A 25,413-nucleotide genomic window follows, 5' to 3' on the forward strand; every position below is an offset into this window, starting at 1 on the left:
CACCCCTCTCACTGCCAACACTGGGCATTTACACATCCAATGTTGCTTCTTCACCGTCGTTGACCACATGGGTCTTCCACTCGGACTGTGTGTTGAAGTACACACCAACGTTGTCATTCTTGTTCGCATGTTAAGTACCACGCTCACCCCACTTTCTTCTTAATCATATGTATATATGTTCTACATTATCCGAACGGTTGTCTACTAGATATGCTCAACGAATGGTGGACCGTAATAATGGTTTAAATCTTTATTTTCTTCCTTTTTCCCTTTTTCCCGTTTTAAAACTTTACAGGCTGTTTCAAACAACTTATCAGGCAACAGTTCACATTCTAGTCCTGATGATGATCCCACAGTATTAAGAGCTAGGGATCGAAACGTCGACTTGTTTAGCAAACACCACAATTTTACCACTGTGTAAATTCTATTGTGTTGTTCGCTGGTATGAGCTTACTTAAAATTATCGTGTAATGTAAGCCACCTTTTGCTCTTCAATCAACTAATTTCTTTGCCTGTTATTTCTTTGTTTCCATTCTTTCCATCCCTTTACTTCCAAGCTCGGTACAGGATTGTGCCCTGTTCCACCCTTGTGGTTTCCCTTATTCCGTTCATTCCCCTTTTATTTGTTTGAATAAATGTTCCTTTGTCCGGCTGGACATTGGAAGACTACTCATAGTGCTCATTGTAGTCTATGTAGAAATGCTTTCACTATTTACTCTTATGCTAAGGACCTTTGTTCTTTAAAATAACCAAAATGGCGGCCAGCTAGCCGCACCGCGTACGCCGGCAGCACCTTACCTCTGTGGCCCGAACTGGCTACCGAGCCGCTCCGCAACTGCCGGACCTCGCTGAATCAGGGGACGCCAGCCCTCTGCATAGGAGCCTCGCTCTGACGGCACCTGTTGGGGCTCGTGGGAGCACCAACGAACGGCCTGCCTCCTGCACAGCTGCTGCAGCCGCAGCTCTGATATCTAGAAAAATGAATGGCATAGGGCAAACCATAATGATTAGCTCATTGCTAAATTATATCGAAGCTATTTTTCAATATATGTTCCAGCACGATGCCAGGGTGGTACACGAGTTCTTCCTTTAAGGGATTCTCCACGATTATTTTTCAAGAAAGTGTGCCTTTCTGCTGAAGCGAGGCCGCACCCTCAGGCAACAATAGACTTCTGGCATTTTCCTAATGTTGATAGGCCTAGGGTGTTTAGCTGGTGCAAGCAGAGCGCAATTCATTTTTTTAAGTGGTGGCTACCAGGCTTGGGGTATTCAGGACTCGGGAGAAACTTGCCTGCTCTCATTGGCACCTGCATGGGGGCCATCTGTGTGCTCAGACTACTTGGCAGACTGAGCAGGCTTGATCAAAGGCCCTGCGATAGAAGTGCACTGATGTGAAGCAAATCCTGCATTTGAATCCTTCAGCAACTACGTTGACATCCAAGGTCTCAACGTTGTGGTAATTGTAAAGGGCACCCCTAAGTCAAGCAGGTCACAAGGTAAGCCCCCGACATTTAACAGGAGTGCTGAGAAGTACTATCACAACAACCATACAAAGGGGAATGGTGCATTTAGAAGCCAATTCAACACACTGAATCAGGAGCAGCACTAGGAGATTTTTAAACTGGCCAAGTAGGTTTAAAAGGTGTCTCAAAGCAGAAGAGAGGTGGCTAAAGTTTGTAATTTAAAAAAAAAAATATTCTAAAGTCTGGTACTCTTCTTAAAGATGAAAAGGAATGAAGAATGTTGGGCTTCTGCAACACTGCCCCCTTGTAATTACAAAGTGTAAGTGAGAACCCCTTTCTCACTGACAATGAAAGAGGTCTAGTGTCCATCATGGAGGGAGTGCCAATCTGGGGATACCCTCACTAAGGCACTTAACCAAGGGCTTCCACTTTAATTCAAATGCCAAATGAGACCACCTGAATGTTGCTCGTTAGTCACTTCATAGCTAGCATCGCCCATAGGTGCAGGTGCCAGTGTGTGATGAGGGCACTTCTGTCTTTACCCAGTAGTGTGCTATTGAGAGTTTTACCACACCCAGGCACTGTCGGCACATGAACCATTAGTCTTTAGCCATGCAAAGTAGGTCAAGGGGTCTCAAGCCAAGAAGCATCAGCTCTGGAGTAGCTGGAACGGAAAAAAAGCAAAACCTACAGAAGTAAAACAGACACCTCACCCCAAAAAGGTCGAATAACTGGGCAATCCCACCATATGTGGAGGCTTCACTGAGTGCACCACAGCCCCTCCAGCATCTGTGCTAAGCATTATGGTACATGCGGTACAATCTGGTGGGCTGCAGTGCCAATCGAACCAGACTTTATAATGTATTTCCCGCCCATGAACTGACGTGGATGCAGCATGTATGTCCCTAAGAAATGTATCACAGCGATTAGGTTCTACCTTCCGAGGGCCCTCTCCCACTCAGTATTGCGATTCCATGTCTGTGGAGTCTCATATGCCAGGAGAAGCTGATACAGCAGTAAGAGCGTGCTCAGTGGACCCACCAGTCTGGGGCATTGGACTTCAAAGGGGCATTTGGCTCTAGGGACACCCGCAGGTAGTATGGGCTGCGCAACTCAGTGTCTAACCTGCGCATACAATTGCTCGGAGAGGTCGTAAACTGATTTACACGCAGGTGGGAAGGTCAGGTTGAAATGTATTGGTGTGTAAGAGGATTGGTAGGACACCAGGACCCACGCTGTCACATTAATCCCAGGTCCATAGAATTGTCACAAGAGGGGTATTAAGGAAAGCGTTCAGCTGCCTGTGGGGCTTCTCCAACCATACCAAATCCCACAGGGGCCAGTAAACTATGGCGTGGTCCATCTATCTACAGTTTTTCCTCAAAGCAAAATGGACCAGTTCACCACTAGTTGAAATTGTGTGGATGCATAACAGTGAGGGGGGGGGAAACACTAGGCGTTGCCAATCTCTCCATCTGCAGAGGCTGCATCATAAGGTTTTGGGAGAATCTCGGACTTCCACCCTTCAGTTTGTGCTGGAAGTGCTTGAAATGAGTATAAAAGGAGTGGGAGTATATTAATTGACTGCATTCATTCTACCAAACCAGAACACCATTAGGCTCCCCCAGGACCATACATCTTTGGATATAGTTGAAAGAAGTTGAGGCTACATAGCCTCAAAGAGCTTGGAGTCCTGGCATGCAAGTCGGACTCGGGTATTTGATGGCAAACCAAGCCGACTGAAAGGGAAAGCGTGGAGACAGGTCAGCCACATCCTCCGTTGCAAGAGTAAAGTTTCGAATTTCTGATTTGTCAAGATTAACCTTATGTCCAGCGGTCTGTTGGAAGGCTTCAAGTATAGTCACTACAGCTGGGAGTGAGGTATGTGGAGAACCCAGTGTCAGAAGGACACAGCCATCATAAAAGAATATCTGAAATTCCAACCAGCCAAATGTAATCCCCGCATCCACTGGCATCTGTCGAATGAGGCACGCTAGGACCACGGTTGGCACATCTCCTTCCTGTCTGCCTCAGTCCACCACGCTGCCAAGGGAGGCCTCCTCGGCTCACAGTCACGCCACGAGGTCTTGAAGAGCAGGCCACTTCCAGGTCCGTAATGAAAACACTGGTCGACCTGCCCCACCTGGGCTAGCTCGTCTCATATAAAGGCACTCCGAGTCCATGGGCATCCACTCTGGTTAAAGCAGACCGACGTCGTCCATCTGCCGTAGACGGGCCGTAGACTCCTTTCATAGGCAACTGCGCCAGCTAAGCCTCGTTGTGATGTTCCCATGGGCCCAGAGGCAGGGATCACCACTCCCCCAGCTTTACTGCCGCTTGAGAAGGTGTTAGCTAAAAAAAAAAAAAGACGGCCAGAGGAAACTATGGCGAGGAGTCTCACTGCGCCGCCATCTTGGCCTCACCCTCTACTCTTTCCTTTTTTGGGGGTTTCTAATCAAAATATTTAGCAGGGCAGATATACTTAACATTACTTTCACTCGCCCCACCATGAACACGATATTGGGTACAGTTTGAGCAGTAAAAAAAATTATTAATATTGTTAAGAAAATGTTGCTCTTATATTACATCAACACTGACAGTACCCTACCGTTCTTGCACTCTTGCCCCTTTCAATGACCACTCCATTCCTCCCATCATCCCCCTCTCCCTCACTACTCTACACTATTATTCTGGTAAAGCTCTTCCCTTCACTTGCCCGAATGTTAACTTTGGACTTTAGCGCAGACCTTGAACGAAATGTTCTTTAGACTTCTATCATGATTGCATAACCTGTGATGTAAAAATATGCAAATTACTTGTCCTAATGTAAACTTTAGTTCCTATACGTGGAACATGAGCTCAAAGCACAATTTTTTACCGCGGGCTGAGAGCGCGGCGTGGGCCGCGCAGATCTCTGGGCCGGGCTGCGTGTGGTCGGCGCTCTCGAGGCTCCCCCTGGTCGGAGCTGCAGGCGGTGAGGTGCGGCTGGCCCTGCTGGCGGCATTGGGGCCATTATAATATTCTGTGCCCGACTGTGTGAAGGGGCTGCTGTTGAGTGGGGGCGCCGGTGAGACGAGGCCTGCCTCAAGCCCTGTATGAATATTCGGCAGACAATTTGGTCCGCAATAGAGATGAAGCTGTGCAGTTTAGTGGCCTGAGGCGGGGTGGATTAATGCGGCGTTCTCCCACTGGCTGTTGCATGGGGGGTAAGCAACCAGACAAATCCCAGGCTATGTACCACATTTTTTAGCGAGCCTTCAGTGGCTGGATCAAACCGCCCACGATCGGCACTCCCGCGGCAACAAGCCGATATACCAGACTTTAATCCCTTAGAAGCTAAAGTTTTCATGGGGGAGCTGGGGGATCATAAAATAACTAAAATATATTGCACACTCCTGAACAATAGCCTTACAACACGGCATAAAACTCAGGACGCGTGGCAGCTGGTCCTGGGTCCCCTAGATAAAGATGACTGGGTGGAGGCAATGGAGTCCCTGGGTGGAGGCAATGGAGTCCCCGAGCAGCGAGTGCGACCCGTTTGCTACTTTTTCAATTCAAGTATCTACACTGGGTCTATTACACCAGACACAAACTGTGGCGTATTGGCCTGGTCGCCTCCCCTAACTGCCTGCGCTGCGGGGCAGCAGAGGGTACTTTCTTGCACACAGTATGGCTGTGTGCGACTTTATCGAGGTTCTGGAGAGGGGGGGACCACATGCTTGTCAGAAGTCCTAGGGTGGGATATTCCGCTTCGCCACAATTGGCCATGTTACACATCACTGAGGGCTTGGGCGGCCACAGATACAAGCACCACCTGGTATTCCCTGGCCTCCCTTTGGCGAAGTGAGATCTTGCCAGGGCATGAAAGGACGAGTCCCCACCATCGGTTGCAATATGGAAGAAAAGTCTAGATTTTTCCATGAGTCTGGAAAAGCCAGTTCTTAAGGCAAGGGGGTGTCCCCAGAAACATTTTAGAATTTGGAAGAAGTGGGCAGACTATAGAGGGCTTTATCTAGAACCTGTCCCTCCCATTTCTTTTATCGAGGAATTGCCAGGATGATGGTACAATGCTGTAACATACATGCGGACTATATTAGTTTCCAAATGAACGGCTTCGACCCTTATATTTAAGACCTACTTGTTCTCGGCAGATTTTGTATGACACTAATGTTTGTTGTTAAAAGTTATATACAAAGACGTTTATTCCACAAACAATGCTACAGTAATACTGAAAATGTTGAGATCATCATGATTGTTAATACCTGTATATTACTGGTATTTCGAGTGGCACCAGACTTGTACAGACTGTCAATAAAATTATGTTGTGAAGAAAAAAAAAAAGAAACCATTTGTTTTAGCTTCCACTTTGTTCTTCATTGCATAGCATGTTTATCCTCGTTGACATATTAGGATGTGTGAACTGAACCATGCTAAAATACAAATGTGTGAATGATAATTTTCTACTGACTAAATATAAAAGCTAAAGAAATATTTCCTTTAACAAAAATGACAGTTAATTTATTAACAAAAACAGCTTCTGAACTTACATGTTTAGATTGAAGATTCACCAAACTGTCCACAACTGGTACTAACGATGATGCAGCTACAGCACGTACATCATCATCCAGGTCTTGAAGACCTTCAACTATTGCTGGTAATACTTTAGGTAATAAGGTCTTTATCACATCCTGTAAAAAAGTAGTGGGTTTAATTATGCAGTAATCATTTAAATAATAATTGTAATACACAAGAATTTGGCAGAACAAATGTCACTCTACAGAACTGGGTTACATTTTTAAGGAAGTTAAATGGAAATCAAGAGAAACAAAATCGTTACTTACATTTAAGAGTAGTTTTGCAACTCAAACTTTTCTAGAGTCACGTGGCGTGTATTATTCAGTCTGCTAGTGGTTAGGTTTGGAAAGTCTTTTTTCTTTTGGCTGCCAAACAGTAGATGGGCCTACCCCTCCCTTGTGACAACAGACCCCCCTAAAATACCAGTGCCATCTTCAGGTTCTCTCCTTCTTCCAGTTAGTGACCGGACTTCTCTTGAGAGCTTCATAAAGGTTTTCTGAATGTATGGCTTCTTAACCAGTCTGAAAACTCAGCTGTTCTAGGAGAGGAAGGAAGGGATGTGAATCCAGAAAAGTCTTCAAGTTGGAAAACTGGGCAAGTAACAATTTTGTTTTGCATAGTGAATCTTTTTTGGATTCACATTCAGTGGATGGATCACATAATGCTATGCCCCTCATCCAGGAGGTTGGGTTAAAGCGAGTGTGTGCTTGTAAAAAGGTGCCTTAAGACATTCCTACTGTTACTTACTTTTTTCTTAGGTTAACTACGCAGTAGTGTTTTGTTAATGTGTGGACTTATTACAATGTTGCTGTTGTAAAGATACAATTTATGGATGTAGAGGCTATAAAGGCTAGAGTGGCCACTTTCTTCCTGATGGTGTGCCATCGGTCTCCCTTCCACTGGTTCCCTCTCCTGGCATGTAGCATGTCTGGAAGGTGTACATCCTTCAGCTTGTACCGGTAACTTTTTGCGACGGGTGAACCCATGCTTGTGAGTGAAAAGGAGACAAAACAAGCATTGGCATAGCCAATAGGTCTCGCCTTTGGGACCTCATAAGTGTTTAGCAATGCAACAGTTGCATAACTAAATACTTATAAGCTCCCAAAGCGAGACCTATTGGCTATGCCAAGCGGCCCTGCGGCAGTGAAAGTGATCCCGATCAAACATCAAAACGGCCATGCGGCCGCGAATGTGAAAGTAATCGCGGTAAAGCGCGCCGCGCGCGCCCGCGCACATGCACTGTAGCTCTAGGCTGGCCTGGTAGCACTTTTTGGAGCCCTCTCAATAAGTTTCGCCAGACCAGCGCATGCGCTGGGTCAGGCGAGACCTAAAAATGGGTCAGGCGAGACCTAAAAATGGGTCTCCCTTCCTGTACTGCCTGATTTCTTGTAGGCATCTGCATATGGGATGCTCTTTCTGCATTAATCTTTGGCTGCTGGAAAAAGCTGGTAGTTTGACTGACTGGGTATCATGAAACAAATATCACCTTGGGCAGAATTGGAGTGGTCCTCTTAACTACCTTGTCTTTATGAACCTTCAGGTAGGGTTCATAAATTGCCAGAGCCTGTATTGTGGACTCAGTAGTGAAATGGGATAATGAGAGGGTTATCAATTTTAATAGCTATTTTCTCATAGGCTCGAATAGAGTCTTCATCAGTTAACACCCGGCTCAGGTTCCATATGGGTGTCAGCAAAGGAGTAGCCAGAAAATTACAATAGCACCCACTTTAAACTAAAACACTGATGCCACCAAGAGAGCAAAGTAAGTGAGCCGAACCCTCCCTTCCTTGTCTCTTCCATCCATGCATTTATCCAATCATTTTTTCGCAATGCCATCCCACTAGTGGCATCCACTATTTCGCCTTTACAGTGTCATGCTTTCATTCTTTCATCCATCTTTCACTCTTTCCCAATTCCAATCCATTCAAGCATCTTGCGATCCATCCATCCATCCATCCATCCTGGCATCCATCTCGACACAGCCATCCATCCTACCATTCATCCACTTTGCCATCCACTCTGCAATCCATCAATTCTGTCATCCAACCACCCTCAATCCATACATCCACTGTGCCATCATTCATTCTGCCATAAATTCACTCATCTTTTCACCCTCTTATCTAGCCATCTATTCCTTTACTCTGCCATCCTTTCACCTGTTTGTCACCTATCCACTCACTATCCATCCATTCCTTTACTTTACTTTGCCATCCTTCTACTTGTCCATCCACCTATCATTCGCTCATCCTTTCACACTCACATTCATCCATACATCCTTTTCACCCTTCCTTCCAATATTCCTCGTTTTTCCCCTGATCCATTTACTCAGCTGTTTTTCCTTGCTCCTGCTTGCTCTTCTGCTGATGCAGTATTCCAACGTTAATGAGCTTTTGTCTGCTGAGTTTCAGACAGAGAAGGTCTACAAAAAGAACACCCTGGGTGTTGGTGTGGCCTTTGGTGGTTCAATTTGTACGACCCCTTCCAGGAACCACTTGATGGCTGCAGAGTAATAGAAACCTTTGGTCCACCTGGTGTATGCACCTATTGAAGCTAGGTTCACTTTTACAGACATGTAAAAAAGTTACTCGTTCAACAGGGGTCCAACCACTGTCATGTCCCTGGTTATATATTGTGTAAGTTTCACATTCTATGCACCAGTCGGCAAATCTACTCCACTTGCTTGTGTAACATTTTTTTGTTGCTGGTATCCATGGATTTAGGTCCAGATCTCTGTACTGGGGTGAATGTATGACATTGTTCTCCATTGTGTCCATCAATTTTTGTTTTTGCATTTATCACCCCTAGTGAGACGGGAATGGCCAGACGTGGGTCCCGTGCTCTCCATGCCCCGGAGTCAAGCTATCCAAGCTGATGAGGGCTGAAGGCCCAAAACCAGTCCTATGATGCTTGTTTCCAGTCCAGGGAGGACCTGGCCTGGCAGTTCGGGCTGGACTGTTCCCATTGGGCGCAGGGTCAAGACTGATTTGCATATGACTGGGTCCAAACTAAAAATCGCATGCTGAGCAAAAAAATGATGGATTTAGGCCCAGATCTAAGTACTGGGGTGAATTTATGACATTGTTCTGCATTCTGTCCATCAATTGTGGTTTTTGCATTGGTCTCCAGGCTTCCATCAGCACTTTCACGTATTTCTGAGACGTGCCCAAGTGCTCAATATTTATTTCCACAGGAGCCATGCCGCAAGTCTAGGGTTCTTTGGCTCTGAATGAAAAATGTGTTCCTCGTAGGGTAAACATGCCCTGTGAGATTGGCAGCCTCCTTACTATGTATTGTGCTATTGCCCCCAAGACTCTACCATGTCTGCCTGCCCCACGGGGGGTTACAAGTATAATTGTCACCGTTGCCAATTTCTACTTGCTTATGACCAGAGATATTAGTGGTATTGTAGAAACTTTCATGCAAAGGTCATGGACCTTTCTATCTAGGGTATTCCCCAGAGACAGGTGAGTGAATACAAGGAGCCAAACTTGGTCATTTTGTGTTTGTGGATATTGGCGAACAGGCCTGTGTGCTGTGCCCTATTCTCAGAAAATGTTGGATTACCTTTTAGAGTTCCCACATGGGGGACGATGGGTTTTCGAGCCTGCTTAGGCTGTGTTTTGGCAGCCTGTTTTGCTTCCTACAGGTGTTAAGCACTAAGGGTCCTCCTATGAACAGTAATTTTGAGGTCGGTGTCGACCCCTTAGGAGTCAGACTCTTGCCCTCCGACAAAAGGGCTGCCTTTGGTATTTTTGGGTACTGCCCTGATGTGCCAGAATCCTGCGGCATGATGGGTTGTCCATCTGTGGTGGGGTTGCGTGAAAGAGTGCTCTGCCAGTTGACCTACAAGGAAGTGCTGTATCTCTATTAAAAAGTCCAGTTCTCCCTTGTGAAGGGCATATTAATTATGGAAACATTGTAGGAAAGTGGCTGTACATATACAGTTACCAAATAGGTACAGTGTGCATAGAGTCCACACTCCCCAGAGGTTTGGCAGAGGCTAAAGTTAGATATAACCTTACTCTCTAAAGTGGTAGCTTGGTCGAGCAGTAAGGCAGTATCAGAGGACAGTGTAAAGTTTTTTTTGTACACTCAGTCAGCAAATGGTCTCACACACTCAAGAACTGAACTCTAGGCCAATGGTTTGTATAAAAAAATATATGGTTGTTTTATTTTAGAACCAACAATAGGAATCAAAATATAGTTTATCAGAATGAGATGCTTTAGTTATATACTTTGCAAAAGACAATTGACTTGCAATGCAATAGTTAAAGTTTGTTGCAATAGGCAACACAATTTCAAACAATAATACATTGAGCTCAATGGGAATTTTAAGTTATATGCAATTGATTACTCTCACAATTACTTTTCTAACTCGAGGACTGGATCCTAGATTCAGTCCTGGGACAGTTCATGGAAACAAGTGAATACATACTTTTTAGTTACTGTTATGATTTTTAAACAATATTTTGCTATTTTAAAAGTTGACACAAACTTTTTTGATCAAATTACTAGTGTTATCCTATCGAAGGAAATTCACTTAGCAGATAAGTGGAGTTATGGTTACTTTTTCTAGGTCAGTGTTGGATCCTGGATCCAGCACTAGTGTATCACCTGTAAGCAGTTGAGAAACTGCGTTTAAGTTATACAGGCGATTTTTAAGGAATACTTATAAGTTTGCAAAATCAACACTTACAAGAAATTTTACAGAAAAACCGTCAATGGTTTCCTGTGGAAGAAAATTTGAGTTACGGGTAAAGTATGTTCTTGTTACTTTTGTAATCCAGTGCTGGGCTCAGTACTGGACATCTATCTAAAACAGGTAAGTAATTACGTTTTCACAGTTGGTACGATTTTTTTTAAAGAATTTGTAGTTTGCAAAAATCGACACTTAGAAGAAATTTCACAGAAAAACAGTCAATGGTTTCCTATGGGAGAAAATTGAGTTAGTGGTAAGTACGATTGGGAGTACTTTGCAGGGTAAGTGCTGGGCACCAAGATCCAGCACAGGGATCTCTCCTAATAGCAGGTGAGTATTTCCGTTTGTTACTCGGATGATTTTAGGTGAATATTTTAAAGTTTAGAAACTCCACACTTAGAAGAAATTTCAGAAAAAGCCAGTCAATGTTACCCTATGGAAGAAAAGTGAGTTATCGGCTTTTGGGTAAGTACTCGACTGGCAGAGTTAACATCCTGGGCACAGACTCAGGGGTCTCCCAGGGTCCGGTAAGTACTGTTAAACCCTCAGCGACAAAGGGTTAGCCGGGTGCAGAGTGAGTTAGGCCCCATGTTATCCTATGGGAGGCAGGGGGCCTGTGGCTGGTGGCTGCTGGCTAGCAGGCCACGCGGCTGTGGGAGCTGGGCTCCTGGTCACTTGCTCAGGGCAAATGGGGAAGTAGGTAGGAGTGGAAGTTGCACTGCCAGGGCCACTCGGACAGCTGGGTGCAGGGTGCTTTTGAGCCTTCGGGCGCTCAATGGATTTCAATGGGAAAGCTCAAGGACGAACAAAGGCTGCAAGCTCGGGGACGAAGATTCTTCAGGTGTGCCCACCACTTCGAGAGGTAAGTTGGGTAGTTGGAGGATAGGTAGGTACCCAGGAGTCTGGCACAGGGGGCCACAGGGCGCCGGGTGCAGGGGTGCCTTTTGGTGTCGGGAAATCTTACCCTCTATTGACCGTGGTAGGTGGGGTCCATGGTTCTGAGGCTGCAGGCGTCCGGAGCGTCGAGGTGGGTCCTTGAGTGCCGGATTCGGGGTCAGTCGCCGGGGGGACGTCCTAGGGGTCTTTGTCCACTCCAGCAAAGGCCAGGCTTGGCAGGTGCAGAGTGTGCAGGTTTCGCGGTTCCGGGCTGGTGCCAGGGGTTAGAGATTTGCTTTGAGCAGAGCCACTGCTCAAGGGAGTCCCAGGTGGCCAGGTCCTCCGGGGTTTGTGAGGTTGCTGGCCACAGGAGGTGCCGGGATTTAGTGGGAGCAGGTTCGAGGGTCGACCGGCTGGTAGGGCTGGGTCCAAAGCAGTTGGTGTCTTCCTCTTCTTAGCAGCTGCACGACAGGTTTTCTTTCTTCTTGATCTTCTTTGCTGTTTTAGAATCTGAGGAAGGAAGGTTCAGGGTGCCCCTAAATACTAAATTTAGGGGCGTTACAGGTAGGTAAAGGGCAGGGACCACTGGGTCCCTACCCTGGGGTGGGTACACCCCCTATCCTGCCACTCTCCTGTAGGAGAAGGGCAGTGGCCTAGTCCTAATTGGGTAGGGCTCCCCATCTTCAAGATGGCAAGGGCCTGGAGAGGTGTTTCACCTCGCCTCCCCCACCTGAGGGGTGGGGTTGGCAGGGCTGGCACATCCCCTGTCCTTACTTAGAGTTTCCGGCCAGTCTTCCCGCCAGAGTGGGGGTCAGAACCGGTGGGGGCCAGTTGCTGAGTACAGCAAGTGGCCTGGAGAAGCTCACAAAGGCGGCATGCCTTTGAAGCTTCCCCTGCCCATCCTGGGGGAGGAGACCTAGCACCTCGCCCAGGATGTGCATTGTTGCAGGCCCAGGGGAGCGGGGGCTCTCCACCCAGGGGTCCAGCAACAGGTCTGCTGTGTGGCAGCCTAGGCAGTCTCTCAGACAAGGCGTGGATTGTAGGTTAGGTTTCAGGGGGCATCTCTAAGATGCCCTCTGTAGTGCATTGTACATTAAATCCCACACTGGCATCAGTGTGGGTTTAATGTGCTGAGAAGTTTGATACCAAACTTCTCAGTCTTCAGTGTTGCCATTATGGTGCTGTGGAGTTTGTGTTTGACGAGCTCCCAGCACCACATGCTCTTAAATGGCAGCACTGCCCTTAGTGCCCAGGAATGGACCTGGGTACTGTAGGGGCACAGGGCTCATGCCCCTGTGCCCACACCACTGGCATAGTGCACCCAGCTAGAGGGCTGCAGCACTCATTGTGCCACCCTTAGAGGCCCTGTACACACACACACACACACACACACACTGCCCTTGCAGGCTGGGTGCAAGACAAAACAAAGTCCACATGGCACACATCCCTGTGTGCCATGCCCATCACCTACACTGCCATGGCATATATCAGCCACCCCTCTAGCTGGGTGCCCTATGCCAATGGTGTGGGCACAGGAGCAGGAGCCCTGTGCCCCTACAGTACCCAGGTCCATTTCTGGGCCCTGTAAGTGCAGTGCTGCCATTTAAGAGTACATGGTGCGGAGAGCTCGTCAAACACTAACTCCACAGCACCATAATGGCAACACTGAAGACTGAGAAGTTTGGTATCAAACTTCTCAGCACATTAAACCCACATTGATGCCAGTGTGGGATTTAATGTACCAAGCACCCCAGAGGGCATCTTAGAGATGCCCCCTAAAACCTAACCTACAATCCTAGTCTGTTCTGAGGCTGCCTAGGCTGCCACACAGCAGACATGTTGCTGGACCCTGGGTAGGAGAGCCCCTGCTCTCCTGGGCCTGCAACAATGCACATCCTGGGCGAGGTGCTAAATCTCCTCCCCCAGGATGGGCAGGGGGAAGCTTCAAAGGCATGCCGCCTCTGTGAGCTTCCCCAGGCCACTGCAACCCCCCCCACTCTGGCGGGAAGCTTGGCCGGAAACCCCAAATAAGGACAGGATGTGCCAGCCTGCCAACCCCACCCCTCAGGTGGGGGAGGAGAGGTGAAGCACATCTCCGGGCTCTCGCCATCTTGAAGATGGGAAGCCCTACCCTATCAGGACTAGGCTACTGCCCCCACAGGAGAGAGGCAGGATCGGGGGTGTACCCACTCCAGGACAGGGACCCATTGGTCCCTGCCCTTCGCCTACCTGTAACGCCCCTAAATCTTGTATTTAGGGGCAACCTGAACCTTCCTTCCCCAGATTCTAGATTCCAAAATCCGAAGAAGAGCTAGAAGAAAGAAGACCTGCCCTGCAGCTGCTAAGAAGAGGAAGACACAAACTGCTTTGGCCCCAGCCCTACCGGCCTGTCGACCCTCGAACCTGCTCCTGCTCCAACCCGGCATCTCTTGTGGCCAGCAACCTCACAAACCCCGGAGGACCTGGCTACCTTTTTACTCCAAGTCCCAGGGACTCCCATGAGTAGAGGCTCTACTCAAAATCTGCTTCTAATCCCTGGCAGCAGCACGGAACCGCGAACCCAGCACACTCTGTTCACTCCGGCACAGGCAAGGCTTGGCTGGTGCAAAGACCACGAGGACGACCCCACGGCGACTCTGACCCAGATTCCGGCACCCAAGGACCTCCCTCGACACTCCTGAAGAAGCCTGCAGCCTCAGAACAAGGTGCCCCCCCCAACCGCGATCAACAGAGGGTAAGATTTCCCGACACCAAAAGGCACCCCTGCACCCCGCAGCCCACAGTGCCCAATCCCGGGGTACCTACCTATCCTCCAACTACCCAACTTACCTCTCGAAGTGGTGGTGGCAGCTGAAGAATCCTCGTCCCCGAGCTTGCAGTCTTTTTCTAAACCGGAGCTTTCCCATTGAAATCAATTGAGCGCCCGAAGGCTCAAAAGCACCCTGCACCCAGCCACCCGAATGGCCCTGGCAGTGCAACCTCTACACCTATCTACTTCCCCTGAGTAAGTGACCAGGAGCCCAGCTCCCACAGCCGCGTGGCCTGCTAGTCAGCAGCCACCAACCAAGCCCCCCCCCCCCCCCCCCCTATCCCTCATAGTATAACATTGGGCCTAACTCTCTGCACCCGGCTGCCCTAGTGCCGCTGGGAGTGCACCAACTGTACCTACCTGACCCTGGGGGACCACTTAGTCTATGCCCATAACCTCATCTCTGCCAGTCGAGTACTTACCTTTAAACCGATAACTCTATTTTCTTCATAGGGTAACATTGACTGGCTTTTTCCTGAAATTTCTTCTAAGCGTGGACTTTTCAAAACTAAAAATATTCACCAAAAATCAGCCGAGTAACGAAAACGAAAATACTCACCTGCTCTTAGGTGAGCTCCCAGTGCTGGATCTTGGTACCCAGCACTGACTCTAAAAACCACTTACAACTGTACTTACCAGTAACCAAATTTTCTTCCATAGGAAACCATTGACTGTTTCTGTGAAATTTCTTCTAAGTGTCAATTTCTGCAATCTTTACATATTCTTTAAAAATCGTATAATATCTGAAAACGTAATTACTTACCTGTTTTGGATAAAGGTCCCAGTACTGAGTCTAGGCACCCAGTACTGGATTACAAAATTAACGAGAACATACTATACCTGTAACGTGAATTTTCTGCCATAGGGAATCATGGACTGTTTTCTATGAAATATTTTTTAAGTGTCAACTTTTAAAATAGCAAAATATTGTCTAAAAATCACAGTAATTAAGTCGACTTTTATCACTTGATTCCAAGTATTGACCCAGGACTGAATCTAGGATCCAGTCCTGGAATTCCAAAAGTAATCCTAAAAGTAATCTGTGGCAAATAACATGAAACTTCCATTGAACTCAATGTATTGTGTTTAAAATAGTGTTGCCTATTGCAACCACTTGTAGCTGTTTACAAAAGTCAATTGCATATTGCAAAAGTATTTATATAAAGCATCTCATTCTGAGAAAGTATATTTTAAATCCAATTGTTGGTTCTAAAATAAAACAAGCATATATTTTTTATATATAAACCATTGGCCTAGAGTTCAGTTATTGAGTGTGTGAGACCATTTGCTGACTGAGTGTGTACAACAAATGCTTTACACTGTCCTCTGATACTGCCTTACTGCTCGACCAAGCTATCACTTTAGAGAGTAAGGTTATATCTAACTTTAGCCTCTGTGGGACTGTGGACTCTGTACACCCTGTACCTATTTGGGAACAGTATATACAGAGCCACTTTCTCACACTGGGCACCTGATTGGCAGGAGTCCAAGGCACACTCAGTCAAAGTACATTCAGCAAAAAGTGGGGGCATACCATGCAAGAAAGATGGCACTCTCACAAGCCTGCACCTCCTGTAATGTATGAAACCAGACACTGAATCAGGCATTACTCCCGAGTGTGGAGTCTGCACGTTTGTCCGCTTGCAGTTTCGGCAGCAACCAAAGCAGATTTGAGGCACATGCTGGCTATGGTTTTCCTTCCCCATGACTAGTTTGGCCCTTTTTGTTTACTAATGAGGGAGGTGAAACATCAGTTCTTCTATTACCTCCCATTGTGCTAGCCTTATAGTTTCAGGGGAGCATTTTAATTTGCAATTCTCCACTGTGGCACTCCATCTTTCTGCCCATCGTGTCAACTCTTCTCATCTCCTCGTTCGGTGGAGGACCTGTAGAAGAGGGACCATTGGACATTTTTCTGGCTGTCAACACTTAACAGACTGCCTGAGGACTGCTTTTAATATACATAGAGCCTAGGCTGTAGGGTTTATTTTTCTTGATGCTGGCGAGCATAGGCAGAGAGTACTTTTTTGTGCTGGCAGTAAGGTTTAAAGCAGGAAGCAAGTTTCTGCCTGTTCCTTCTCCAGTTTGACCCAAAGAGGTTTGTTGTACTCTTGTTCAAGGCGTTAAACTTGGAACATCCTTGTGGAGAAGGCCCAGGTGGATATGCATCAAACGCTCTTTCTGGGGAGTGTGCCAAGATACTCCCATGCCTGTGATGTGTCAGCCATAGGACATCATGAAGAGATCTCGTTTTATGCAGATTTCTAACGCGCACAGCTACCCGAAGGCTTCCCAGTGCACCGTGAGTTGTAATGTGCACCCTAAAACCTCTTAGCTTATACAAGGCTGACCTAATCGGGGTAGAGCCAAGTTTTTAGCAGCTCTCTGTATTTTCTCTTATTAGGTTCAGTTCTCAAATCAAATGGCATTGAGCTCCATAATTTGAGAGATAGAAGAGAGAAAGATCTTCCACCCGATCTAGTCCTTTGAAAATGCTGGACCCTCAAAACACCTGCATTGGAAGATCTTAGAATCCTATTGGGAGTGTAGGGTGCAAAAAGAGCTCTGATCGTGGGGGGGGGGGGGGGGGGTCCAGTGTGCTGGATTGCCCTGTGGGCCAGGCATAGAGCCTTAAAGGTTATTCTTTCCTCCACTGGAAGCCAATGCAGGGAAGCCAAGGCACTTTTAGTGGAGGTATTTGGGTAGCTTAAAAATGGCCCTTGCAGCAGCGTTTTGAACTACCTGAAGTCTCTTAACAGATACAAGGAATTCCCATAATCCAGACAGGAGAGAATGAGCGCCTGGACTACAAATCTCCTAGAATTTGTAGGTATTAAATCTAGGATTTTACGTGAAGTTCTCAGCATGGCAAAGCAGTAAAAAACTTTGCTTGGGCTTCCACATATAGGGAGCTATCCAGCCACATGCCCAGACCTTTACGGGAGAAAAGGGGAAATTCCCAGGTAGTCAGCCCAACCTAACGTTGGCTGTGGGGATTCTCTACCTCAGAACTCTTCCTGTTCCTCCTCCTGAAGTTCAAGTGTTAGAGGGGGTTCTAGATCTTCATTTGCCTGTCCCTGCAGTTTCGCTTGCTTGGTTTGTGTGAAATTCAAGATCGCTTAAGGGAGTCAAAGTCTTTCTTTATAGGAGCACCATTTCGACTTCAAGCCATCATCATGTCTTCAACATCAATCCCATTTGTCCACGGTTGACCATCACCTCTTTCCACCTTTTATGGAGTCGATAAGTCTTTTTTTTCCACTCATCCTGCGCCTGGTCCCAAATGCCTTTCAGCGTCGAGCCAGGCTAAGAAAGTATGCAACCAGCGGTGTACTTTGGTTGGCACCCTTGGGGTTGCTTATTTATGCCTCTGCCTTGGACTACCTTTCGTTTCAGTACCCAAGTGGTTTACAACAATTTCCACCTCCAAGGTCTTGGTTATGTACTGCTCTGATCTTGCAGTCTTGTAGGAGAGATGTTTTACCACCATTTCTGTCCACTTGAGTCTTCCTCCATCACCCCCCTGTAACTATATGCATGGATTCCTTTACGACTGACCCATGATCTCCCTGGGCAAGCTGACTGTCTTCAAAGACTTCTTTATCGCTGGAGATTCCTTGATCTTTAAGGGACTGCCTTGATTGTGTTGGCGTAAAGCTTCTGCCCTGATTTAACTCTTACCGTAAGAGTTCTGGGGAGAACTCTGCACATATGCAACACCCTTAAGACTCCTCATATTAAGATCAACACAGATCGAACCCCTTCTGTTGGTCTTTCTACGGGACTTGTGATGGCATTTGGGGTTAAATCAATAAAGGGGTGTTTTCCATCTCATGAAGACCTGAGTAGTGGGTCCCACTCCCAAAACAGCCAGTGAGAAAGTGCCTCTTGACATGGTTAGCCCCCCATTTTTTGCCTGGACATTGATGTGATTTCGACTGTGGTGCACTGGGTCCCTACCAACCGCGTTCCCTGTGCCGGGTGCTTCTTCCTTAAAAACATCCACAATTGGTACTTCTGCCCCTGTAGATTTCTAGTAAGTGGTACACTGGGTACCTAGGGCCTGGAAGCTGAAGAGGGTCCCCTGGGACCCCCTCACTAGAACCATGCCACTGCCCTAGCAGCGTACATGCCCCTGAGAGCCGAAAAATGATAAAGTCGACATGGTACCCTGTCTGGGTGGCATGCCAGCCAACACTGCCTGAAGGTATAGGTAAGTCACCTCTCTAGCAGGCCTTACAGCCGCCCTAAATCAGGGTGCACTATACCACAGGTGAGGGCATATTTGCATAAGTAGATACGCCCAAATAATACTTCAGTCAATTCTTAAATATTGTAAGTGCCAGGGAAGCCATAAGGAGTAGATGGGCTGGAAACTCGACAACTCAAACCCCCCCAGCACCATGATCGCTTCACTGAAACCAGGAGTGTTTGGTACCGAACAACTCCTTGGAATAAATCTACACTAATGCCAGTGTGAGATGTATTAAACCATGTACTCTAAGGGCACCTCAGAGGTTCCTTTCTGAAAACCTATTAACCCTGGTGTGGTCTGACTGGCTGGGTGAAGGTGTCACAGCCCCCGACCCCCACTCCCCCTCCCCCTCGGATGAGCACAGTCCTCAAAGGGGAAGCTTGAAAGGCCTGTAGCCTTTATAATGCGCCCCCCACCCTCTTCTGCTAGCAGCAGATGGCAACCTTCGATTTACACCCTGACTTTGGGTGGGAAAACAGTTGGAAGACTTAGAAAGACTAGGTGTGCCCACCTTCGCCTCTTCCACCGGAGGGTTGGAATTAGCAAAGTTAAGCACACTGTAGCCGCGCCAGGTGAGGTGCCCTTTGCCCCTACCTCTTAATCCCCTAAAACGCCTCCTAAATCTAGTATTTAGGAGGCTCCCGTAGACCTTGAAACAAGTGACCTGTGACCAAAGAAGACACTGCAGCGGAAGCCTGAAGATGAATACTGACTTGGCCACAGCCCTATGGGCTGTCTCCAGCTTCAAAGACCCTGCGAGAAGACGACGCCTGTCCAGCAGCCTCCCACTTCCAGAAACCCAAGGAAGACTGTCTGAACTTTGACAAAGACTAGAACTTCAGAGGACAGCAGTTCTATCCCCAACAAACCAACACAAAGGACTCCGGTGCCCTATGGATCCGTGAGTCCTGCCCACTCTGCACCCGTTGCCTCCAGCCCATGTCCAGGTGGACTACCGACCCAGAACAGGTTCCATATCGATTCTAGCCTCATGTCTAGCATTAGCTGACCCCTCCTGGACTCCATGACGACGTCTTCAGCCTAAATCCAGAGGCTCCCCTGGCCACGACCTGCTCCGGTAAGAATGACAACTAATGTCACCCCTCCACCTGAAATCCCTGGGCCTGGGCGAGCTGAACTGACAGTGCCCTACGATACTCACATCTCTACTTAACCCTGCTGTCACAGGTATACCTCCTGCAACCTCCGGTTCGAAGCCTGCATCCTGTTTGTTTAAAGCAAATTCACCACTGAAAATCATTGGGAGCCTGACGCTGAAATTGCAACCTGCACGCGGCCGCCCCTGTGCTGCTGGTGTTTTATGTTTGGTGCTGCTTTGTGCCTCCCGTGCTTGTTCGAATCCCCAAAACTTGGCCCCTGCAACAGTTTTACCTATCTACAAGCAAAGTGGATTTGAGCACTCGCAGTCTACATTAGAACACATTAGGCCGAACTCAGATTTTAACTTCTGCATCTGGCCGCCCCTGCGCCTTGCTGTCCTTTGGTCCCAAAGACTGGAACAGTAAGTTGCGTACTTACCTGTATAACAGAACTATTGTTTTCCTCCAGAGGAAAACATTGAACTGCTCAGAAATTGCACCAAGTGTCGACTTTAGAAAGTGAAAAGTATTTTTATTCAAAATCTTAATTACCTTATTGCGAAGATCTTGGTCTTAAACAGAAACACAAACAAAGCTTATTTTTATAAAATTGGTGTGGATCTCCTTTTTGAGTCATGTGTCACTTATTGGTCATGTGTGTGCAATAAAGGGCTCAAACTCCTCTGTGCAAGGCCTAAGGTTGCTCGCCCAAACTACCAGAAATAGAGCAACTTGGGTCTGCATTGAGCCCTGTATACTTCTGGGGGGATTTCTGGACTCTGAAGGATATAACCACCTAGTGGTGTACCATATACAGAACCAGCTTTCTACACCGCCCACTATTGTCAGCCTCCAACCATGTGGCCTAAGCCCAGTGAGGGGAAAAAAAGAAAAAAAAAAATGAGGTTCTCTGGTGACTTCTCACATTGAAGTTGTTCTTAGCGGACGGCTGCCCTTTTGGTGATTTCTTGGCTTTTTGGTGCTTTTCGCAAAACTTCAGTGCTCTTGACAAAGAGCTGTGGACCTTGCTTCTGTACCCAAATGGCAGAAAAGAAATCTGAAGATGATGCTCCCGCATTGGGGCATCGGTGTACACCTGACATTCTTGGAGAGAGGTAGTCCCACTTACTGGTCGACGCCTTGAAAAAAGGAGGGGGGGGGGGGGGGGAGTTTTCTTAACAACCATTAGATGGAGGAATTATGCTCAGTACATAAATACAGGAAAGATTCAAGTTGCTAATCCATGTTAGAACTGTACTACTGTCTATTAACAGTAATGTTTGCCAAAGTAGTCCAAATCTGAATTTGTTTTTACCATTAGCTTGAATAAAAAATAAAAAGAAAAGTTTGGGGGCAATTTGAAGTTTGTGTTTCCTGACAGACTGGAATTGCAAATTGTCTGCAGACATGAACACCTGTACAGTATAATGGCTGGGATGAAAACACTGATGTAGGTATGTGCCAAAGTAAAGACAAGATACAAAAGGAAAGAACTAGTACTGTGTTCGGTTTTGCTCTTGTATGAAGATTTGTACACATCTACCCTACCATTAAGGTCTCGTAACACTTTCAGAATTAGATTGAGTTTTAAAATTGTAACTGAACCAAGTCAAGGAAGCCTGTTGTCACTTTTGCTTAAGTTGGGATGATCTAGTGAACTGTTTAGTAATATAAGTTGTGCTCAACACAGTCCAGGATCTTAGCAGCATACTGCCCGTATGGATTTGTGCCCCAAATAGCCTTGTCAGCCATTTTTTGCAACCAAGTCTTATGGTGACCCACTGCAAGGCCGGAGAAATTAGTTTACAATGTTTGCTGAAAAAGCAGTTTTGCTTACAGCCTTGAAGGATGTACTACTTTGTCACATTTGAGTTAATTGGATGGCATCTTACTGTTTGCCAAAAAATGCAATTTGCAAGTCCAAAGGAGATAGGCCACTTTTATTTTTCATCCATTAATTTTTACTTTGGTAAACAGTAATAGAAGACACAGGTAGCCAAGGTTAAATAGGTATACACAGATACAATTCATAATCTTACTTTTCTTCATTTTAGTACCATGCCAACACAAAAGTGTATGAGTTAATTGTAACTAGTATAGTATACCTAAATCGGGTTATTCTGCCATCAATGATGCAAAAAATCTTCACATGCAAATAGCATTAGACTTTACAAAAGCGGATACGGCAAACTGCTCATGCATATTGCTTGTGCCGAGAAGTGATGGAAAACAGTCTTCGGCTCGGAGGAGCAAGATGGCGTCCAAGTAGCCACCCCTTCCAAACCTCTCCTTACCTCCTCGGCAGCAAGTCGGATTACAAGTGGGAAGGCATGTAGCCCTTGCTGGTAGTTGATTAAATGCTGGAGAAGTGGTGGAGCCTCAATCCCCCTCGAAGAGGCAATGACAGCCATTGCTGCACGAGTCCGACCAAAAAGTAGGGCGTGGTGTTGACTGCCGTAGTGCTCCCAATGCCGCTACGGGAGCTTCGGCGGATCTTCAGCATAACCGGCCAAGCAAAGCTTTCTGGTCTGATGGCGGGTAGAGGCGCAAAAGGGCCGAAATCAAAGAACTCAGCAGCGGCGACCAAGGGATCACACAGCTGGCATCTCCAGGGGGGGCCCACACCAAGTGCACTACCGAGAGAGTATTTCACAGTGGAAGGGCAGGAAGAGAGCAGAGGATGCGACCAGCTCAGAAGCAAAACCTGCTCAGCGTTCTGCTCGCAGGAACAATACCATTGCACTCGCTGAGACAACCGGTAATTTCAGATTTATTTCCACTCTCCCATGTGAAAGGCACGAAAAACCAGGATGTGAGCACAGCTGCTCCCATGCCAATTATTGTAGCTGAACCTGAGGTACAGGAGCTGCTTTCTACTAAAGAGCAAAGTGAAAATGGGGTCAAGGATCATGTAATCGGTGCAAGTTTGGACTCAGAAGGATTAGTGGGTGAGCCACATGTGTAGCAATTGTTGGTAAAGCCCACAACTAGCGAGAAACCTGAGCACAGGGGCAGGGAGGACCCCCTTCTCGCTTGGACAGGGAAAGCAAGCTTTACTCTGCTAGACTATAGTTCCCTGGGAGCTGTGAAACCGATAGCTTCTCCTGAACCTATATGGGGTGTGGAGAATTTTCTTTAACTGACTAATCAGATTCCTCAATGCCAGAATTCGAATCCTCGTCTCCCACACTCATGCTCAACCAGCAGCAGTACCTTGGACAAATCCGTTCTCCATACAACACAAAAGAGCCGGTCTGGGGGAGGAAAGGGAAAGAAAAACTACGAGCCAGACAAAGAAGACCGCAACCGGCAAGAATCTGAGCTTACAACAAAGGCTCACCCTCTAAAGATTCCCCCAGGCTGAGATGGGACTACTCAATCCAACTATTAGATCAACAAGGGGGGTGTTAGAGTTGAAGAGCCAATCTTGGGGCCAAACAAAAATAGAGCAGGACCTGCACAGAGCGGTGCCAACGAACCCTCGCCCTCCATCATCTTGGCCACTATCAAGCAGATGCAAGAGGAGGTCAGGAACGATAACCATCGGGCTCGCCAAGCCGCATAAAAGTTACAGGGTGCTGTCAAAGATATATAAAACCTGTCACAAGATCCCAGAGAGAAGGACTATAGTGGAGGCGCACACCGAAACACTTGAAACGGAGGATGGTGAATTAAAAGACGTGCGTATATCCCAGGATCCTAAGCTCATTGATATGATGTGGGAACTGGAGGAGCAGGAGAACAGGCAGAGGTGAAATTTGAGACTGCTGGGAATCCCCAAAGGCGTTGGAGGGGACTCCAGAGCCAAACTACTGAAGGGTACCTTTCCAGAGCTTACAGGCTGTGAGTGGGAAGAAGAAATCCAGAGGGCACAGATTTTCACTAACCCTCAAGAAACAAGGAGCAATTCTACATACCCCCAGGGCGGTTCTAGTGTACTTCGGAAATTTAATTAAGGCAGAGTATTTACATTTAGGCTCGCCCGACTTCTAAAAGTGTGATGAGTCTCCTCCTTTGCTCAGCCAGACTTTGCCCATGCTACAGTTTAGCGGAGATGTCACTGGAGACAAATGTTTTCTCCTTTTCAGAAACTAGGTGCCAAAATATACCTTCAAAATCCAGCCAAGCTGAAAGTGGTGTTTAAAGGTCGCAAGGAATATGCTACTTACCAGTATGCATCTGTTCTTGGCATGTAGAGCTGCAGAGTCACACACGGAGGATAAGATCGCCATCTGGTGTTGAGCTCGGATGATTGCAGGTTGTTGTTGTCTTCGGAAGAAGCCTTTGGTCACGAGATTGGTGACTCCTCCCCTGGACAACAGTGCGCATGGGCATCCACTCCATCGTCAGATTGTTTTTTCGCCATGATGGGAAAAGATGGTGTATAGGAATGAAAGAAAGGATGTCCATGTGCAATGTCCAAGTAAGACAGATGCTGGAACAGATACAGGTCCCGGGGAGGCGGGCGGGCGTGTGTGACTCTGCAGCTCTACATGCCAAGAACAGATGCATACTGGTAAGTAGCATATTCCGTTCGAGGCATATGAGCTGCAGATCACACACTGAGGATAGATTATATAGCAGTGCTTCCCCTTAGCGGTGGTCGCTTGTATCCGTTGCAGCAGTTTGAAATAAAGTTTTTAGGACAGCCTGGCTCACTGAGGCCTGTTGTTTGGCTTGCACATCAACACAGTAGTGTTTAGTGAAGGTATGCGTGGTAGACCACGTGGCTGCCTTGCAAATGTCTTCTAAGGGAATGTTACCTAAGAAGGCCATAGAAGCCCCTATTTTACGCGTGGAGTGCGCCCTGGGGGGAACTGTAAGTGTACGTTTAGCCTTCTGGTAGCATATTTGGATGCACTTAACTATCCACCGGGCTATACCGGATTTGGAGATGGGATTGCCTTTATGTGGTGGTGCGAAAGCAACAAAGTTGTTTTGTCTTTCGAAAAGGTTTTGTCCTGTCGATGTAATAAAGCAAGGCTCTTTTGACATCTAAGGTATGTAGGGCCCTTTCAGCTACGGAGTCTGGGTTAGGGAAAAAGACTGGTAGCTCTACTGATTGGTTAAGGTGGAAAGGGGAAGTCACTTTTGGAAGAAATTTAGGGTTTGTCCTAAGAACCACTTTGTTACGGTGTAGTTGTAAGAAAGGTTCCTCTAGTGTAAGGGCTTGTATTTCACTTACTCTTCGTAGGGAAGTGATTGCGATAAGGAAAGCTATCTTCCATGTTAAGAATTGTAATTCACATTTGTGCATAGGTTCAAATGGGGGACCCATAAGTCTTGTTAGAACCACATTGAGATTCCACACTGGGGAAGGTGGTAATCTTGGGGGAAGAATTCTTTTGAGACCTTCCATAAACGCTTTGATGGCTGGTACCTTAAAAAGGGACAGGTGTTGCCTATTTTGCAAGTAGGCTGCCAAGGCTGCTAGGTGTAAACGTATAGAGGAATACGCTAGATTGCATCTTTGCAAGTGTAGTAGATAGCAAATGAGGTTTTGGATGGAAGCATCCAATGGATGTATGTCATTATTAGCGCAGTAGATGGCAAATCGTTTCCATTTTGCGGCATCACATGCTCTAGTAGTAGGTCGTCTGGCTTCCTTTATGATATTCATACAGTCTGGAGGGAGA

At 47.0% G+C, this 25,413-nt stretch overlaps 1 protein-coding gene across 2 annotated transcripts in view; it reads right to left on the bottom strand.

Moving 5' to 3' along the window:
- Positions 1 to 25,413, bottom strand: part of BTAF1 (B-TFIID TATA-box binding protein associated factor 1) — an 852,875-nt gene that overhangs the window by 523,083 nt on the left and 304,379 nt on the right. For both annotated transcript variants that reach the window (XM_085606166.1, XM_085606165.1), the window contains exon 12: positions 6,011 to 6,151. In XM_085606166.1, the coding sequence (XP_085462292.1) occupies positions 6,011 to 6,151 (141 nt within the window). The remainder of the gene's footprint in view (positions 1 to 6,010; positions 6,152 to 25,413) is intronic.

The sequence above is a fragment of the Triturus cristatus genome, chromosome 1_2 (assembly GCF_964204655.1).
Source record: "Triturus cristatus chromosome 1_2, aTriCri1.1, whole genome shotgun sequence".
Taxonomy (NCBI): domain Eukaryota; kingdom Metazoa; phylum Chordata; class Amphibia; order Caudata; family Salamandridae; genus Triturus; species Triturus cristatus.